We start from the raw sequence: 14,392 nt of genomic DNA on the forward strand, positions 1-14,392 counted from the left end.
CTTATGCTGCAACAAAATAAAATAAGTAAATTTAAATTTACATCTGGACCAAGAATGAATTTGGAAATTTATTTTAGCAAGGAATCCGTATATCAAATACCATTAAAATCCATCAAGTGGTTTAAGATAAGAAGGGGACGATACGACAAACAAAGAACATACCTATAATGGGTTTCGCTACTATCAAGCAGTGTTGGCAACGATCCTTTAAAAACGATTACTGAGATACCAATTTAAAGTTATTGAACGGTAAGTTTGAAAGGGCATTAATTTTTTTTTTTTCTTTAAGAAATCTGACACAAGGCATCACTATAGGAAAAACGTGATGAAACGCCATACTATATGACGATTCGAGCGGCGTAAAAGCACAACGTAATTTCTTTACCCTTCCTTCCTTTCAATGGAGAAGAGGCACTTTCAAGTGAAAAAAAAAGCAAGGCAAACTTATTATGATCTTATATACTGCATGAGGGAATCGGTTGTGCATTATAATCAGCTGGCTTGGTTGATCGACTGGAAAGCATCTCTCGCTAACGTACCAACTATGAGTTCAATCACCTGGATCCAGTGTCTTTAGATAATTTTCAGCGCCCGGTGTATGACCACTAGCTTTCTTACTGGAGGTCTCAAGTAGATATTTTTTTAAAAAAAGTATCGTGTTTGGTATGTAAGAATAGGATTCCTAGATTATTAAGTAGTTTAGTTCAGCTCACTTTAGTCCACCCACAATGAGTAATATGTTACCATTTCGCCTACCTTTTGCGAATGACATTGTAATAATAATAATAAGTTATTTTCGCAGATATTTTCAGTCTAATATCAGTACAGAATTTTTCTTTGTGTGTGTGTGTGTGGAGGGGGGCCAAATTAATAGAAGTGTGCGAATTTTTTGTCGGCAAATTCATGCTACGTCTCTCAGCGTTCTTTTATTTTATTTTTTTGCGTTATTTAGAGCAGGGGTAAAGATTCGTCTATTTAACTGTTTAATCCTTATGGTAACCGATACCACGACTACTGTAGAATTATGAACTGCATTATAAAAGCTCACATTAATGTTTACTAAGAACTGCGTCTTTTTCTTTATTTTTTAAGAAAAAAAAAACAACTGAACGTACATATCTTGGATGATATGAAAAATAAATGAATAGCTAAAAATTACTGCATTCGTTGAAATATTAAAGACGTTCACATTTAATTTTCCCCGATAAGGATGCTTTCATGTTGTCTCTTAGATATACTTTTCATCGAGCAAGTGCTCACAGGAGGGACGCGTTTTAAAGTCAAATACGTAAAATCTTATTTAGAGAAAAAGTCCACTGGAAAATACTGCCTATGACGAAGTCCGTTTTAACATTTTTTTTTTAATGCAGTTAATTCAATAATTTTAAATATAGGAATATTTTCCATTATGGCGGGGTTTTTTTAAATATTATTTTCACTATAAATGAGGAACCGTTCTTTCGGTCTTCCTAAGTTACGAGACCGAAAATACGCTTGTCAATGCAACATACTCTATATAATGACATTTCGTACCGTGCTGCATAAAATGACGTTGACAAAAATGGACAACAGACATTTTATAATGAAGTTACTTCACAGAAGTCGCTGCTACTCTTTAGTTTTAGCAGCTGTGCTATTTTATATCAATCGCACACTAACGCTGTAAATAATTGTAACTATCGGTTATTTATTTATTTTTGTACGGTTTCTGATATGACCCGTATAAAAGAAGTAAATCTAAATTATCACACTATAGGATGGCGACTACCAATGTAGGGTGGATGAATGGAGGAAGAAAAGGGAAAATTTGTTGTAGAAAATTAGAATGTTACTTCTGCAATGATCAGAGGCAGAAATAGAGAAGAAGCAAGGGAGATGCAGTAACCTGCACTACAGAATTGATATTCGACAATTATTCTATAAACTGAATGGTTTTTCCATTACCTTGTAACTGAGAAGTGAGCAAATTGACTATTAGAAGCATTCGTTGTTAAGGACATTTTCTCAACTGTTTTGAATCATCGCTAGAATGGACTTCTACTTTATTATGATATAAATGATAATAAACATATCACTTTCGTTGAAAATTTTAAGATATTAACATTTATTTTTGTTCGTTACAAGTTTGATGCCATGAAGTCTCCGTGATGCATTCCGCTGGCAAAATACTCACCAGGTGTCATCGCCCTTAATTAGGGCCACTGAGCCAGAGGTTATCTTTTGGAATAACGAACTTAAAATTTTTTGCTTGGCTATAAAGACAATGTCGAAAAACGACTTAAGACTGCACCCATCGAGAGAACGAACTTCGTTAAGAGGATATGTGATAAATAGGGTACCAACTGGTTGCCTCAAATGTTAGATAATTTTCAGCGCCCGGCGTTATGACCACTAGCTTTCTTACTGGAGGTCTCAAGTAGCTATTTTTTTAAATAGCTACTTGAGACCTCCAGATACTTGAGACTTTTTAAATAGCTACTTGAGACCTACTTGGGATATGGCCGAAGCAATTAATGGTATGTAGATCAGTGCATTATCTCTGTTGGCAGCGTAAACTCTAGATGGTTTGTGGGAGACAAAGCCCTACATAAGATCAGTTAACTCATCTTTAGTTGAAATATCTTTATAAGGATTCAAACGGTATTCATCATATCATCATTGCTGTTTCTACATATCAGAGGATAAGTGGCGCGAAAGTTTCCCCAACTCATAACATAAGACAGGGCGCAAAATTGTGTTGAAAAACTTAATGTTATAATAAGCATGATAATTTCAGTAAATACAAATCGAAGACGATGTCAAAACAATTTACACTGTAAGCTATTTTAATGTTTTGGACACTTCACCGAAGGCTAAACGACGACCGCCAGACGTAATACACCTCAAGAATGCGCAAAATCACGTTAGCTAAGCATGCAGTGCGTTCCAGATGCACATCCTTATGCTCATCAGTGTATATATACAATTTCGGCAGAATTTTGCATGAACAAAAATTGTATGAATTGAGACATATTCGTGCAGAAAATTTCATGAAAGACAAATGCCCATCAAATTCACGCATGAATCTTTTCACTAACCAATCAGTGCACCAATATTTACAAAAAAAAATTTCCACTTGAATTTTCAGTCAAATAGGTTTTTGTATGTATTTTAGCATAATAACTGACCAAATAGCATTCTATAAAGTTGAAACATTTTGTTCACCCAGCGAATTAATATAATCTCAATGGATCAAAAGCATGCCACCGAATAAAGGAAGGAGTGTTTTCCAGATAGCAGAAATTTTGAATGCAAAAGTGATCGAGATGGTCAAATGATAGTAATAACTTTGAGATAAACATAACTCGACAGTGCAATTGCCTATATTGCCAAAAAGAAGTCTGTAATGTTCAAACTTCTTATTGAATCCTGAACTAAATCAGATAAAGTAGTTTAATTCCAGTTTGGACTACTTATAGTTGATATTTAAGACTGAAATATACAATTTCTACTTCAATTCTGATCATACGTACCAACAGAAGACTTTTTTAATACAATTCATGAATACATGTTAATCTAAAAAAGCTGGTGATGCTGTTTATTATGTCCGTTTATATCTAAAAAATAAGACGATGAACAAACTTTTCATGGAAACTTTAGGTCCAACAAAACTGGCTTTGCACGTTGGCCAAGACTTCAAGCTTTCACAGTGAAACTAAATTAAGTGTAGCAATTTTTTTTTTTTTTTTTGGAAAGCTAGGTTTTCATCACTCCTGAAGAGAACATTAAGGATATGACTTCTAATTGGGGCCACCTAGTCCAGAAGTTATCTTTAGGAATAAGGAACTTAAAAATTTTGCTGTGTTATAAGTAAAATGCCGAAAAGCGTCTTAAGTCGAATACTCCATTCGATTTAATCAAATGAAGTATTCGATTCGCCGGCTCGCGAAGGCCACGATTATTAACATTCGCACATATTAAAAAACATCTCGAATTACAATGCGTTACTACCAACAGCCTTATTGTTAAAAAAAAAAAAATGACTTCAAGAAAAGAAATACCTATATAGCCGTATGCGTAAGGTAGCCACAGTTGCCAAATCTCCTAAAATATCTCCAACGGTAGCTTCCGTGGCCTCTGTGATTTGATCGAACATTAGAGGCTTCCAGTTCTTGATCTGGATGGCACCTATAAGAGAAAGTGAATTTTCATAGAGATTAGGACTACTGAATCTTTCAAGCTAACAAAACAAGTTAACTTTTTTTTTTAAGCACTTTTAATTTATCTACTAAGTTTGTTATTTTCATTCAATAACTCAGGAACAAATTCAAATGTTAATAAAAGGGAAAATTCTGCATTAATATGCTTTGCATTGATGCAATCCTTCATGACTCCGCAAGACAACAACTCAAAAGACAAACATCTTACAAATAAAGAGGGTTACCGATTTGCACCTGAGCATAGGAAACTTTCAAGAAAAGGAAACCGTGTTCTGGATTTTGTAGCTCGGAGGCATCCAGCTTTGCTTTTCATGAATACACAATCCTGGGCAGACACTGCACCGAACTGTTTACATAATACAACAACTGGAAGCAGCGCATGCCAGAATTCAAACGAACTGCGTATAATCTTTATCCAAGTGCTATGAGGTAGAAAATATCTGTCGGAATTCTTTGCACAACAGTTTTAAACGAACAGAAGTCATGGTTTAGTATGCCAAAGCTTTGTTCTGTTGCCATATGAACTCCGTGGGGAGGATGAATGAGAAACACGCTAAGTTAATCAGTCACGAAGCGTTCTGCCGATTTCGCCCGAAATCTCTCTTATCGCTATTAAAACTTGTCTACTGGAACCCAAGTCTCCACCCGCAAGAACGTACCGCCGCATCAGACTCATAGTACATTACAAAGATAATACGGAATAAATCTTCTGTCACCAAGCATTTTAATGAAGATATTTGGTTATGTATATATGCATTCTGTATAATGTCAAGCATTCAATAGGAATGGGAAAGAGAGCGGCGGGGGAAGAAGAATTATGCGCAAATGTTTATGAAAATGTATCCTTCATGAAATACCTCGAGGTTCAAAAGCACAAGACTAATGTGTAACGCTTAATGTAATTACAGTTAAATTCATGTCAACATTCTTATATAAAATGTCTTAGGTCTTGTTTGAAACCTTCAGAAATTAAATATCCCTTTATTATTAATAAAGTTGCCTATTCGAGTTGCATATTTAGTGAATGAAGTCTGTTAAGTCTTAGTACTGTGTTTTGCAAAAATAAGCAGAGTTTTTTGGGATACTAAAATCAGCACAGTAGAAACGTGGCCTTTTTAAAGGGTCTCATGTAAGTTAGCATGCAAGACGAATAAATTGGTAGCAGTCTTGAAGACATATTCAAATTATTATATATAGGATAAATGGAAATCCTTTACAGCGTAACTATCTTCAATCCACAAAGAGGGGAAAAGTAAAAACTAATTCAGTGAGGTATGTTTTATACTTTTATCAGGGATTCCGTGTACTCCAGATAATAACGATAATTTAACAGATATAGAAGCACTTGCTTAGCAGCGAACCATTAAAATAAGCGAAACATTTGATGTTATGCCTTTGTGACGTTTGTCGATATGCTTTCGAATCGACAAAACTCTCCCAGAGACAGATGAATGAATTTATGTAATTATATTTTACAATCAAGACGCTGAAATATTCTGATAAACAAGTTTTTATCAGTACGATTGTAATAAAAGCACTTTACCAGTTTACAATATATATTACCATTCTCACATCCAACAATTTATTTGAGGGGATGAAAGCAAATTATCATATTTCTACATCATTAAAGAACACAACGAAACGTGGAAGATATATCCGTAGTCTTTCTCTACCATCATTCACAAGCTGCAGAGAATTATCGAGTAAAAATGATGCGCCAAAAGAATACCGCCCCGACAAAAATTTACATGCAATATTCCTTCTCAGAGAGCGCATAACATAAAGACATGGTATAAGAATCAAATAGTAAAAATACGTATAGCTAATTTAGTCCGATAACATTAACCTATTAGCTATCCCTATCTAGAGATTTGAAGAGATTGGAAGAGAATCGCACTATTTGCATTCATATGCAAGAGTTTGTTACTCTTTAAATCCTGATAATGGCACCAAATTGTTTAATAACCCGGAACGCTACACAGTTGTTATTACTGATATTTAATAATGTGATGAATAGAATGCTTCAATCGGAACGTGACTCACGAAATGAAAATACACCTAAGCTGCAATAAGTTGCACTGCAATTCTAGGGAGTCAAATAGATCAAGTCACCGCCTTTCTACAAGCTGTGAGCTCGAAGCCCAGCATGGATGCATGCAAATATGGATGATTTTCATCGCTCAGCTTTTGACACTACCATCCTGCTTACTGGAGATCTGAAATGGCTTGAAGAAATTTCCATTTTAAAGTTTCTAGAGGAGGTTCCCAGATTATTTAATCTTTACGGTCCACTTATGTATTATAACGGTATCCAACCTTTCGTGGGTACGATTATCATAAAGCAAAACCATTAACAGTAATTAAACTTTTTTTTTTAAATAACCGGTTTAAACCGTCTAACCATAAAACACATGAACAAATACAAAACACTATCTCGTCTTTCAACTATATCATATTTGTTGGAAGACTTCAGCTATTAGAAGCTGAAAAGATTAAAATAAAACTATTTGGTATTTAGAACAGAATTATCAAAGCTAGCTAACCCTTAACTCTGTAACGCATTAGTAAATACCTAATTTCTTGGCTGGGACCCCCCCCCTCTTTGTTTTTAGTTACCATCTACTCAGCAATGAATTAAGAAAGTCTTAGCTATACACGGGCTATTTACTTTACTTTCACTCATAAAGAAACGGACCAATTATATAGAGTTACAGACAATTATATCGGAACAAAATGGTTTACCAAGGGACTCTCTCGGAACAAGAGAAAGACAAGCAAAAGAGAGGATAACACTTTCTCTATACAGTGGAGTAAAATAATGTTAATACTAGGACGTGCTTCAAAGGAGAAAGAAATGGTGGGAAATAGGTTAAGAAATAACTTAAATGAAGATTTTTCCTAACAACATACTTTTAAGGCGGAAGGAAAATTTGTGAAACATGTAGACAACTAATGACCACTGTTTTTTTCCATCATAAAAAAAATATTAAAAAAACTACTGCCTGGTACAAAATCAAAAGCGTTATCTACACATCAACTATTAGATGATACCTCAGATCGCTTCATGGCATTAATGATGCAAGCATGTTTATATCAGAAACTGAAACGCTCTTTAATGGAATTTTTTTTTTTTTTTTAAATGTGACTCACATCCACGAAAGGTTGTCAACCTTTCGTGTCAACTTTTTTTTTTTTTTTATCTGGACTAAGGTTGGAGGATCCGCACTTTGAATGACAGAAGACAGGTGAAGAGGACTAATACATCGGGTTACAAGTCCTCAGCCAAGGCGAGATTGACTAATGTATATAGTCACATATTGTTGCTATATATATTACTATATATAGCAACAAGAAAGATGTAATTTCGTTCATATAGGACATCGTCATTTGCAGCAACAAAATCGGAATTTGGCAAGTAAAAGTGATTTGTTTAAAGAGGAACGCCAACGAAGACATTTCCAGATCTTCTGTTATAGTCTGTTTCTAGCAGACTATAACTGAAGATCTAAAGATCCAACTTAAAAAAATTTTTTTAAAAAATCCCCACCTCCCACATTCATTAACAAAGTACAACAAACCTGGCTGGACACATGACCGATAAAACTAACATTTCCATCACTGAAGTCAAACCAAAGTGCCTTAGTTATTTCGCTTTAAGCAAACTGCGAAGTTAATAAATTCATATGAACTACCGCTTGTGGAAATAATCGGAATTATGTAAAAAAGATACTCCGATAGAGGCAATCTTCATTACACGAGAAGTAATGTTGATGTGTATTCGATTTTCAAAGTAATTTATGAGCGACTGTTGATGAAATTTGTCGTCAGCAGTACAAAATGTAAAAAGGGGGAGGAGGGAACGACTACAGTTTTTTATATATTTTAATTTCTAAGGTGGTTAAAATTTACATACCAATCTAACAAAACGTTGAGGGCGGCGAAATTTCGAAGAAAAAATAAAAAGTGAAATATATATGCAATCAACGAGAAGAATCATTTCTGCTTGCTGTTATTGTCCCTGCACAAAAACAGTTAATCTTTGCTTTACGAAAATGTTCTGAAAATTATTGCTGGTTCCCGCAGAGAAGACCACAAAAGAAAGAAACTTTACTCTGATTGAAGACAAAAGTCACTGCTCCTTTGTGAGCTGAAAATGAAGTAAATGAAGTAAAGGGTCTGTGAATTTCTCCAGTTGTTTTAGATTCAGTATTCGCAAATACGTACTTAAAATTCATCTTTGCAGCTCTCGGATAATACTGCCAAAAATCAGCCCGATTACAGGTCTACAGTTAATTAACTGCTATCAAAACTTTCTTCTCATCTTAGTTTCAAAAGTCAGTGTTTCACAAAGGACACTTATTTTTCTGATATATTTTATCTAGTAAGTTTTTAAAGTGAGTGATGTTAAGTAACAGAATAATATAAATACAACATACTTTACTAATTAAAATTATTATTATTAACGTTTAAAGAATATCTATCCCTGTCTTATAGGATGCTAATACCGTGGGGGGGGGGCGAAGAAAGGAAGCACTGCTTAAGAGTTTTTCCTTTCCTTCCACCCCCATATTTCCAATAAGCAAAACGCTTGCGAACATTCATTTCACAGTGGTAAAGACAAACTGCATCTTTCTGGCGACAGATGTAGACACGTCGCAACGTCAACTGTCTTTTCATGAGATATGAAAACTAAGATATCATCTAAATCACAGACTAACACTAACTGAAACTGGAATGAAGGGGAAAAAACCGCTGGATTAATCCCAGGAATGCAATACAACTTAAATAAAAGAGCCAATAGGCTTCACTTCGGCGATGTAACATTATTTAAATTAAGGGAATATTAAATCCCACATTATTTCAAAGCCGAATAAGAAACTCAAGGATCGGAATCAAAGAGTTTCATGCTGAATATAGTAAACTATAAAAGTTTCGGCGGATTGTAGAGTAAGCTAAAACACGTAGTTCAACACTATGGCAACTCGTTGCAAAGGTAGGTAAAGTTTTGATCACTATTCTTAGTATTACACATAATGTAAAACACATCTCCTAGGAGATGTATGATGTTATACATTATGGTGGAAGGTCACTACCCAGACCGGTTTCAACCTTTATTGAAGTCTCATCAGTGAGTAGGTAGACCAGGTAATACTGACGTTATAGCGAAAAGAACTTATGTACTTTGCTATACGAGTCCGAAAACAATCCGCCGAAACTTTTATAGTTTACTATATTCGGCATGAAACTCTTTGATTCCGATCCTTGAGTTTCTTATTCGGCTTTGAAATAATGTGTGATTTAATATCCCCTTAATTTAAATAATGCAATACAACTCTGGAGTAGTCAACAAGCAGATGAACAATATACCAAAGGAAGTCTGTCCATTAAACAGACAAACGTATTATTTTGAAAATGCTGAAAACTAAAGCGTAAATGGACACAACACATTTTAATTTTTAAGAGTTCAATGACAGCGAGATCCCAATGTCTGCAGGAAGCCATGTGCGAACGTCTTTCGGGACAATAAAACATACCGAAGTAAAGCCAGTCACCCCCACCATAACAAAACAATGTCATGGTATAGTAAAACCAATTCGTGCATGATTACGGAGCATGAACTTCATAAGTCAGGGTAAAACAAAACCCTACGCACATTACGAGACAAGTACCATTTGCTTACAAAGAAATTCAAGTCAGAGAACCTAAAAGCAATCAACACCCAAAGATCTAGCTGAAAATTGCAAAAGCCTTCTTCGTACGGCCGAATAAAACAACTTCTTTGTTTCTCATTAACTAGCATTAAAATCAAATAGTGTTCAGTTTAACACAAACTAAACACTACAAAAATAAACTGGTGCTGTAGTTTTTTTTGTGTGAAACTATAACAAGATGTGAAGTGAGTGGGAGACAATACAGTCCACCATTTAGAAACTTATTAATGATCATTTCTCCTATTACTGCTGCTTCAGAGTTTTGTTTTGGGACTTCCGCGATAAGGTAGCTCTATAAACAGCAAATTAGATGGAGTCAGGCCCGGAACGTTCGTAGGTCATCGTTCACAGTGGAGTAGTGGGAAAACATGCTTCCAATGATCATATTCTGACCAATGTATAGTGAGGATCTATCTTGCATAAAAATCGTTTGATTTGGAATTAGCATTACCTATAGAGCAAATGTGACATAGCTAAAGTGTGCTGCAACGTTGTGCGGACAGTGCATATTCATGGTTGCACGTTGAATGTTCATCCAAGAAATGTGGCTTAAGTATGATCCTCGATAGGAATTCACGCCATGTCTTTTAAAGAGGAAAATTTCCATGCGTACTATGGATTTCTTTCGTACCGTATGACAATTCTTCTGGTGTTCATACATCCAATAGGATCTGGCTTTCCAGAGCGTTTTACACAGCTTCATGGGGAAATATGTACAGCATTTTCCGAATCGCTTTCCATACCATGGTGACAGGAAAGTTCGGTTCACAAGGCAACAGAAATGCACGTGCGCAGCAATATCGAATTTCTGCATCTGTTTCGGTAGGAGTGGATGTTGTCCTTCACGTGGTTTGTCACAAGCGCAACTTACTGCTTCGAACTTTCGCAATCAACCAGCGCACTGCTCAGCCAGAACACGAGGTTGTTACACACTTCGATATTCATAAATAGCGATTTCGCAGGGAATATACTCTGAACTGTATTCTTGTCAGTGATATAGTGGAAGTGACTACTCGCACTGTATTTTGATGCGACTAATACGCTGTACCGCAACCATTCGAATTAAATTATAGAAACATGCTAAAGCAATTCATGTGCATACTATCCAAAAATATACTTTTCCTATAGCAAATCTGAGCACCATTAGTTGTTCAGTTTTCTTCTAATAGCACATTTATCCTCACTTTCACATATTAGGCTGCAATCATATTCGATTAAGATTACAATGAAACCTCCGACAGTCTCTTAAACACAAATACTGTATATATTTCTTATCGCATTAGACGGAGGAAAGAAGTACTGTATATCGAAAATTAGATGGAAAATACTAGTTTGCCTTAATGAAGTGTTAAATTTTAACTAAATGCATCCGAGTTTTCTTGATTGTTTCGTTAAGTAATTTTTGGTTACAACATTAAAGTGCATCTCGTTCTTAAGCACAAGTGTGAAGAAATCTTAATATATACCCTAATCAGACTTAGAAACTTTCAATATTGAAAGCTAAAGAGGAAAGTTAATAGAAAAGGATGAACTTTTCCTTACTGATACCTTAGCTAACACTAGATTTCAAGCCCGCCTAGTGACTACTCGTTCGGAAAGACATTCCATATCCATTCTAGCGGGGCTGTTCACAAGATTTTTATATAATCTGCTGTCTTCACAAAATATTCACAATATAAAGCCGTTAAGGTCATTAAAACTTTCTCCTCTCGGCAAAAGCAGAGAATCCGAATTAGGAACGCGACTGTTTAGCCGCATGTTTCAAGAGGTTAATTAATGGTACTACGGCCTTTGTGAACTCCTTTGAATATATGGTGACACAGGATTAAACGGTTACAGAGTTTGGAAGAACCTCCGTAGCTCGTCTGGTATAGGCGAGTCTTTTTGTAGTAAAAATTCGGGTTCGAAACCATAGGGCAAGCAGTGTTAAAATTTCATTCACTGATCGAAAATGCTCTTCTCTAAAGCTATATAATGGAAGAATATTGTAATAACGTATTCTTCCATTATATCAGCTGCTTTAGACCAAGAAGAAGAAAGTTCTTTTAAGTATTCTTCCCGATGCTTTCATATTGGTGCATTCCATTTTTTTTCTCTATATTAGTGACATGCCAGAAATTATCATGTTAATTCGTGCGAGTAGCTGCCACAATAAACAACGGTTTACTGAACCGCCAAATAAATAACTAAATACAGACCTTTGAGTATGAAACGAATAGTTCGCATCCTTTAATTTCTCCTAAAGTCGTGATCAATGGCCATATCATGTCACTTTAAAAAAAAATAATAACAATAATAAATAACGACAATCGTATGAAAATTTAAACCCACCCATAGTTGATGGTTATGGATTAGATTTATAGTTTTATACTCTCAACAAGAATTCACACTGCAATTAAATCTGATGAAAACGCACTTAAAGAGGCACTGCCTTTACAATATGAGTACAGGAAAACCCCGATTAACGCGAATTCGATATGCGCGATAATCAGCACGATGGAGTGAAATGATATCATTTCCCGCTTTACAACAGTGATTACTCAGTTAACGCGGTTTTTTTACGTCACGCGAAAATTTTTGTCGCCAATCTGCAGCGAGGAAAAGTCATTAAGAGACATGAAAGTAGCGCTAGTAATACAATGATGGTGCAAGACCTGGGATACAGTGAGTCTACAGTTTGGACCATATTAAATAAGAGCAAAGTATACAAAGAACAATGAAAAGTTGTTACTGCTTCTTTAAGCATGCAGACCACCCGAAATAGAAGCCATTTACTGATCGAGATGGAGTGTCTTCTATCACTCTGGATTGAGGATATGACCAAAAAAGAATACATCTTAGTATAGGGAATATTCAGGCAAAAGCTCTATGTTTTTACCTCATTGAAAGAAACCAAATTTCAAGAGGAATGTGAAAACTTTACTGCGAGTTTAGGATGGTTTGACCGTTTTAAAAATCGAACTGGAGTCCATAACGTAAGAATAAATGGGGAATCTGCTAGACTGATAGTGATTCTGCGGCCAAGTTTCGTGAAGAATTGCAAAGGATAATTCAAGAGGGTGATTATAACGATCGGCAAATATTCAATGTCGACGAAATTGGTCTCTTTTGGAAGCGTATGCCAACAAAAAATTTCCTGGCGAAAATTGAAGCATCTCAACCAGAATACAAAGTATCGTCTTACGTTCTTATTAGGAGGCAATGCAGAAGACGAATTTAAACTCAAGCATATGTTAGTTTATCATGCGCGAAATCCAAGATCTAATATTTTGAAGAAATCATCACAATTGGAAAAGAACTCGGATTTAATGAACTGGATAATAAAGATGTGAGAAACTTGCTCGATTTCCATTCAGAACAGTTAAGCGAGCATGATCTCCTTCAATTAGAAGAATTCATATGAAGAAGATAATGAGTGCGAAGAAGAGAATGTTATGACCTAAGAAGCTAACTGCAAAAGAACTTGAGCTAGTTTTCAATCAAATTGAGCATACTAAGGAAATTTTGTTTGATGCTGATCCTGATATGGAAAGAAGCTTCGAAGTCCGCAGAAATCTTGATAAAGCGTTCGCCAGCTATCGCAAATTGCATGACAAGATGAAAAAGTCGAGCACGATTCGAACATTTTTACTTAATTTTTTTTTGTAAAAAAGTAGCTCAATCAAATGTTTAGAACATTAAATAAAAATTTACGGAATTGATTTTTATTAACTTTGATGATATTATCCTCTAATATAGCTTATACTGTAATCTTTTCCCCTAACTTACGCTAACTGATGAATGAATTAATATTATTCATATTGTTTACTGCATTCGCTTAACGCGATTTCGCTTAGCAAGCATTAATTGACGGATTGATCGCGTTAAGCGAGGTTTGTCTGTAGTAGCCAGGCATGCCAAATCACGTCACGTGATATATTACAATATCAAAAAAAAAAAAAAAAAGTAAACTTGTATTCTGTACTTTATTTATATTTATGGTATTTTATTATTCCTATATTAAATATCAAATAAGCCAATTTTTAGAAAAGGGTTCTGTTATAAAAAAAAAAAAATATTCAGCGGCATTAACTAACATTTTTCTTGTCACCACTGCATTAGATTAATACGCTACAGTGTGGTCAACAACTGCACAAACACACTAATCGACACCGCGTAACTGGAACTCTGAAATGTACTCCAACTATCGAGCCCAGGCAACAACTGAAGAAGAATATGAAAAGAATTATATATATATGTTTACTGAAAACAGGACATGGCTTGAGAAGGCACTAGCTCTTGTTCTTTTGTAAGCATATATATAATCATCTGTTCTCAATAAATAAGAAAATGAAATGCTATTGTAATCCATTTAAACTTCAGACACCTAACATCGAATGAACAGAAGCAAGAAGACGATGTAATTACTAAAAGAGCACAAATTCATTGCAACTGAATGTGCGCTAAGAAAATAGCATGGGATCACTCTCATAGACTACTTTT

At 35.1% G+C, this 14,392-nt stretch overlaps 1 protein-coding gene across 2 annotated transcripts in view; it reads right to left on the bottom strand.

Annotated features, from left to right (window-relative positions):
• LOC150098761 (homeobox protein dve-1-like) overlaps window positions 1-14,392 on the bottom strand; it is a 295,705-nt gene that overhangs the window by 48,999 nt on the left and 232,314 nt on the right. For both annotated transcript variants that reach the window (XM_090404687.1, XM_090404686.1), the window contains exon 4: window positions 4,041-4,167. In XM_090404687.1, coding sequence (XP_090260813.1) covers window positions 4,041-4,167 — 127 coding nt within the window. The remainder of the gene's footprint in view (window positions 1-4,040; window positions 4,168-14,392) is intronic.

The sequence above is a fragment of the Typopeltis vanoorti genome, chromosome 15, assembly GCF_054136105.1.
Source record: "Typopeltis vanoorti isolate ZY-2024b chromosome 15, IOZ_Tvanoo_1.0, whole genome shotgun sequence".
In the NCBI taxonomy this organism is placed as follows: Eukaryota; Metazoa; Arthropoda; class Arachnida; order Uropygi; family Thelyphonidae; genus Typopeltis; species Typopeltis vanoorti.